This window comes from Cebus imitator, unplaced genomic scaffold, assembly GCF_001604975.1.
Source record: "Cebus imitator isolate Cc_AM_T3 unplaced genomic scaffold, Cebus_imitator-1.0 Scaffold2, whole genome shotgun sequence".
NCBI classification, from domain to species: Eukaryota; Metazoa; Chordata; class Mammalia; order Primates; family Cebidae; genus Cebus; species Cebus imitator.
In genome coordinates, this window is record NW_016107317.1 from 165,233 (window position 1) to 172,253 (window position 7,021).

A 7,021-nucleotide genomic window follows, 5' to 3' on the forward strand; every position below is an offset into this window, starting at 1 on the left:
GCCTTTCCCCTATTTCTGGTTTATGAGATTATGTTTAATTTGGAAAAGCTCCTGGGTGAGTCTGACATAAAGCTTTAAAAGCATGAAGATGCTGGGCACGGTGGATCATGCCTGTAATCCCAGCACTTTGGAAGGCTGAGCCGAGTGGATCACTTGAGGTCAGGTGTTCGAGACCAGCCTGGCCAACATGGTGAAACCCTGCCTCTATTAAAAATACAAAAAAAAAAAAAAATTAGCCGGGCATGGTGGCACACACCTGTAATCCCGGCTACTCCGGAGACTCAGACACTGGGTTCAAGAATCGCTTGAGCCCAGGAGGCAGAGACTGCAGTGAGCCAACATCGTGCCACTGCACTCCAGCCTGGGCCACAGAACAGAGCAAGATGCCACCACAAAAAAAAAAAAAAAAAAAAAAAAAAAAAAAAAAAAAAAAAAAAAAAAAAAAAAAAAAAAAAAAAAAAAAAAAATAAAAAAAAAAAAAAAAAAAAAAAAAAAAATATACAAAAGTGTACATATTAATTTCTTACAACACACAAGTCCTCCAATTAGCTTTATCCCATTAACACTTACTATATTCTTGAAGGTTCAGCTCCTTTACTGCATGAATGTCACTAAGCTGGGCAATTCGAGCCTGGACTTTGGTTCTACCCTCTCGACCTGTCATGTCAATTTTTTCAATCATTTGCTGCTGTTTATCAATCCAATAGAGCCAGTTTTCAAACACAGTAAGTCCCACAGGCTGCAAGATATTGGAGTCTTCTAGTACTATCCGGTTAGCACCTTGGAAAAGGAGAAAATTCAACAGAAATTAGTTATGTGGGTCATGTTATACTTTTGATAATTATTTCCTACCAGTTAGATTCTAAAAGTGTAGAAAAGAAAAAATAAGCTCTCTACCACAAAACTTAAAAATCATGCAAAGGCATACAGACACTAGAAAATAGGTCATAAACTAAACATTGATGTGGAACGAAGGGCAAGTAAGTACCCAATATGCAGTAAATCCTTTTGTTAATAGAAATGCAGAAAAGAACTTAGAACAGTAGTTTGAAAAACCCTAAATTATATATACAACAGATAAAAATGGCACTTCCCTGGAGGAACAGTGGTGGTGAACTCAGAGTTCTGAGTACACCTGAGGCATCTATGAATAACAGCTTCACTCTCACCCCACTTGGCTTCTCAGAACACAGAAAAAATGACAGACTCATCCCAAGGTAAGAATTATTTCCAGTCATCCTAGACACAGAGCCGTCCAGACTCTGAAGAGGCAACTTCTGCTATTGTTGGATAATGAGAAAGTTCTTTTATACAGTGGGCTAAAATCTGTGTTCATACCCCCCGCCCTGCATTATTCATATGTTCTCCCTCACTCAAAAAGAAAAAATACCCTCATTCCTTCTTTCTTTTTCATAACAGTCCTTCAAATATTTATAGAAAGTTTTCATGGTTCCTAAGTCCTAAGTTCAGTCAAAGAAAGACATTAGCTGGTATTTTGGAAATACCAAGGAAAGTTCCAGGAAAGAGGAAAGCATAATGCCAACTTTTAATAAATGAAGAAAAGTGGAGAGAGGAGATATTCCAGATGGGAAGGCACTGTGCCTCAGTCAACATTCAGATCCATTGTAGGCTAAGTACAAGTTTACTTATGTTCTCTCCTAAAACTCTACTAACATGGTGGATTTAAAAAATTTTACGCCAGGTGCAGTGGCACACACCTGTAGTCTCAGCAATTTGGGAGGCTGAGGCAGAAGGATCATTTGAGCCTACAAGTTTGAAATCAGCCTGGGCAACATGGTAAAATGCCATCTCTACAAAAAATACAAAAGTTAGCCAGGCATGGTGGTATGCATCTGTAGTCCCAGCTACTCAGGGAGGCTGAGGTGGGAGAATTGCTTGAGCCAGGAGGTCAAGGCTCTAGTGAGCCAAGATCATGCCACTGCATTCCAGCCTGCGTGACAGAGTCAGATCCTGTCTCAAAANAAAAAAAAAAAAAAAAAAAAAAAAAAAAAAAAAAAAAAAAAAAAAAAAAAAAAAAAAAAAAAAAAAAAAAAAAGATAAAAGAAAGGAAGAAATAAAAAGAATGTAATTTTTAAGGTATAAACCCATAAGGAAAAAGAAGGCAGAAGAACAGAAGAGAGCAGGAAAGTTATATAAATTTCGGAAGCTGGAGAAGAGATAGACCAGGCACAATGACACAGGAGCCCAGAGAAAGCTAAATGCAGACATCCAGTGAAGCTAACAATGAAATCGATTAGCTCAGGAACTGTAAGCACCAGGTATTTTAGAATGGAACAGAGGTAAGAGTTATGTGGCCAGGGCTGAATGAAGAATATTAATTGAAAATATGTGTAAGAAGCTATACAGCTCCTGGATCTCCTCCTTTTGTCTGGCAGAAAACTAAAGATAATCCTTTCTAAAGAGGTTGAACTAGAGTTTAATATACCTGGCAAAGGCAAAGAGATATTGTGACAGGGATGTCACAGAGGGATTATTTAAAAGCCTACTTTCCAATTGGGGAGACCTTTCCCAACACCCAGAACATCAGGTAGTCCTTTTAGTCTCATGCAGGAGACTAGAAGGTTTCCCTAAAGGAAAAACAAAAACAAAACAACAAACAAAAACAACTTAAAAACCCTGAAGTACCCAAGAGAAAAGAACTTCAGATGATGTCATCTGGGAGACCCGTTAGAAAACAGCTAGATCCCTAAAAGAAACCTATTGTCACTAACAGCAGCAACATTCTCAGTATTTTTAATGCCTCATACTAAATACAAACAGACAGCTAAGAATCACCAAATATTCAAAGAAAACCTCTATCTTTAAATTTGAAGCCCAAGACAAACACAACAAAGAAACTTGGAGAAAAAGACACAAAAGCAAAAGAAAACAAATCCGTAGCAATAAAAAACCTTAAAGAATAGGCTATCTTTAGAGGGGCAGAGCATTCAAAGAACAAAAAAGAGCCCTTGGAAATTAAAAACATGATATCCAAATATTTAAAAGAAAAATGCAACAAGAGGGTTGGGAGACAGATTTGAGAAGCTCTCCTCAGAAAGTATAACAAAAACACAAAGAGATGGGTAACAGGTGAGAAAAATACAGCTGCAGTCAAGAAGGTCCACCATAAAAATAAAAACTCCAAAATGAGAAAATGAAAAATAAATTATCTAAGAAACAACAAAAGAAAACATTCCAGAATTCGAGGTACAGATTTCTAGACAGAAATGAGTCACCTAGTAACAAGTTCAATGAGAAGGGAAAGGGGAAGAGAGCAGGGGAAGCATGAGCATAGATTTAAAAAAAAAAATCTTTTTTTTTTTTTTGAGATGGAGTTTCACTCTTTCACCCAGGCTGGAGTATAGTGGTGCGATAGCTCACTGCAACCTCCACCTTCTGGTTTCAAACAATTCTCCTGCCTCAGCCTCCTGAGTAGCTGGAATTACAGACGCCTGGCTAATTTTTGTATTTTTAGTAGAGAAAGGGATTCACCATGTTGGCCAGGCTGGTCTTGAACTCCTGACCTCCGGTGATCCGCCCGCTTCGGCCTCCCAAAGGGCTGGGATTACAGGCGTGAGCCACTGCACCCAGCTGATTAAAAAAAATCTTAAAACATTAGCAAATCAAATCCAATAAATAAAAAGAATAATGTATCGTGTTAAATTTTATTTATTCCAGCAAACTGGGAAGAGAAGGTAAATTCCTTAATTTGACAATAATCATCTACAGAAAAGCCTTAGCAAAGAATATCTAATCACAAAGTATTGAATGCTTCTCCAAGATCAAGGGTAAAAGGACTAAAAAGGAAGCAGAAGGGAAAGAAGGGGAAGGAGAAGGGGAAAGGAACAGAAAGAAAAGACAGGGGAAGTGGAGGGGGGAGGGGAGTGGAGAAGAAAAAAGGAAAGAAGGGAGGAATCAAACAAAGGCACATGATCAAATTGGGGAGGGGAGAGGAGAAGAAAAAAGGAAAGAAGGGATGAATCAAAGGCACATGATCAAGGCATTGGGGGGAAAGAGCATGTTAACAGCTTCTGGAAGAAAAAGGAAAGGATTGCATACAAAGACTGGAATTACAGTCACATCAAACTTGACAATGACACAAGATGCTCAAAGACAATGTAGTTCTGTTTTCAAAATTCTGAGAGAAAATAGCTACAAAACATGAAAACAAATTAATCAACCAAGTATGAGGATGAAAAAAAAATTCAAACAGGATCAAGAATTTTAACTTTTTATGAGCCCCCTTTCAAGTAGCTGCTAAAAATGGCCTCTATTAAGAAAAGAGAGTTAACCAGAAAAAACGGAGTCCAGGAAATAGAGGGTTCAGCACCAAGGAGAATGGCTAAGCATACACCCAGGCTAAGGGAGAAATGAAGTCAGCCTAGAAATCAAGAAAATCCAGACTGGAGCAAGATGATGAAGAAATCTCAGAGATATGCTTTTAATTTCGAAGACAAATGAATGGATTGCTTGATGCATCTGCATTTACTGAAACAATTATTTATATTACACAAGTATTAACTGCAGAGAGAAAAAAAGTTTTAGAAGGAAATATACCTAATGGTAATATGTTCACAGCCATAAATAATAAGTAATTAAGTCTGAACTTAAAAAATCATGGCACTAGTTCAGGTGGGTCCTTTGTATTTGCAAACTTGTACCTTGAATTCTGGAAAGTTCATAACTATGCTGGGAGGATGGAAGGAAAATTTGCATGTGTATTTTGGGGACATATGGTTTAAAATAGCAAAATCTTAATCTTCCAAAGGAAGTCAGTGTTTAATGTCTAAAACTGAAAAATCAAGAAATAACATTTTTAAGCAAGTTTATTTTAAAATAAGTGAAAGTAAATGTGAATGATTCTAATCATGGGAACTGAGAGAAGCGAAGAGTAGGGCAGTAGACTTGTTTTTTGTTACGAGCCAGGTAGAACAATTTAATATCCATAATATTTACATGTATTACTTTAATGAAAATTAAAATCAATTTTAAACAATAAAAAAGAATGATTTTTAAGATGAGTTGATGGTAATGAAAGGATGGTCTGAGGTAGACAACCGGATAGAAAGGGAAGTCAATAATGTCACTGCAGGACCCCAGCCATGGTAAGGACCTGATCTACTTTGCTGCTGGTAAAAAAATAAGTAAGCTACTGGAACCAACAAGGAAAAGACATGCTTATTTATTCAACAAACTAAGCATGCACTGGATGCAATTCACTATAAAAGGCTATGTGGGTGGCTACAAATAGAAAATAGAAAAAAGTGTCAGGATAAAAGCATAAATGTATAAGAAAACATATATATATATTTTATTATATATATATATATATATATGTCCATAAATATATAAGAAAAAAAAATAAACTTGACAGTAACCTTTTTCAGAGAATAGAAAAAGAGGGGCCAGGCACAGTGGCTCAGGCCTGTAATTCCAGCACTTTGAAAGGCCGAGGCAGGTGGATCACCTGAGGTCAGGAGTTCCGGACCAGCCTGACCAAAATGGAGAAACCCTGTCTCTACTAAAAATACAAAAAATTAGCCGGGCATGGTGGCGCATGTCTGTAATCTTAGCTACTCATGAGGCTGAGGCAGGAGACTCACTTGAACCTGGGAGGCAGAGGTTCAAGCCAAGATCAAGTGGTAAGCCAAGATTGTGCCATTGTACTCCAGCCTGGGCAGCAAGAGTGAAATTCCATCTCAAAAAAAAAAGAGGAAGAAAAAAAGGAAACATTTCTTTTTATGTGGCCAACATAGCCTTGATGGCAAACACCAAATACATGATAAGAAAGGAAAATTATAAGGTATTCCTTCTCATGAGCACAGATTAAAAAAAAAAAAAATCTTCAAACATTAGCACATCAAATCCAGCAATAAATAAAAAGGATAATATATCATGCTAGATTTTATTTATCCGAGTATACTGGGGAAAGTACGTAAATACCTTAATTTGACAAAGGTTATTTACAGAAAAATCTTAGCAAAGAACACTCAGTCACAAAGTACTGAATACTTCTCCAAGACCAAGAAAAAAACAAAAATAAGGATTCTATTATCATCCTATTCAACACTGTATTTGGGTGCCTCAGCCAGTATAATAAGGCAAAAAAGATAAAAGGACTAGAAAGAAAAAAACACAACTCTCATTATTTGTAGAAACATGATTCTGTAACATAAAAAAATCCTAAAGATAAGTACACTTAGCAAGGTCCTGTGGTACAAGCTCAATATTCTAGAAGGAGGAAAAAAGAAACTATTTCCATATTCCATGCACAATTAGAAAATAAAATATTAAAAGTTTAGAATATTCTTTACCACTAGCATTGAAAAGCACCAAATACCAAGGAATAATAACTCTAATGAAAGACAGGCAAGACCTCTGCTAAAAACTATAAAGCATTAAGAGAAATTAAAGATCTAAATAAACAGGGAGATTTACCATGTTCATGGTTTAGAAGATTAATGTTATAAAGATAATAATTCTCTCTAAACTATCAATTAAATGCAAACCAAATGAACATCTTAGTATGTGTTTTTTAGGAAGGGGAAACTCACGAGATGATTCTACAATGTATACGGAAACTGAAGGGTTTAACAATAGCCAAGGTAATCCTGAAAAAACACTAAAGACATAGATGAATCTATTACAGTTATAATAATTAAGACAGTATAATATCATAAGAGTAAAGGCAAAGTGACCAAGGAAACATCAGAGTCTAGAAACAAACTCATGCAAATACAGTCACCTAACTTATGACCAAGGTGATATTACAGAGTAGTAGGGAAAGGACAGTCTTTCCAATAAACGATGCTGAATCAAACAGTAATATGGAAAAAAAAAATACATTTTAACCCCGCCTCACACCACACACCAAAATCAATTCCAGATGGATTATAGATCTCAAGAAGAAAAGTTAAATGAAGAAATTTTAGAGAAAAAAAAGAGATAAGATATCTTTGTACCTTTGCAGAAGACAAATATTTCTTTCTCTTTTATTTCTATATATTTATGGAATACAAGT

General features: G+C 36.1%; 1 protein-coding gene across 3 annotated transcripts in view; it reads right to left on the bottom strand.

Moving 5' to 3' along the window:
* Nucleotides 1–7,021, bottom strand: part of LRP6 (LDL receptor related protein 6) — a 148,502-nt gene that overhangs the window by 21,388 nt on the left and 120,093 nt on the right. For all 3 annotated transcript variants that reach the window (XM_017527846.2, XM_017527840.2, XM_017527856.2), the window contains one exon: nt 571–780. In XM_017527846.2, the coding sequence (XP_017383335.1) occupies nt 571–780 (210 nt within the window). The remainder of the gene's footprint in view (nt 1–570; nt 781–7,021) is intronic.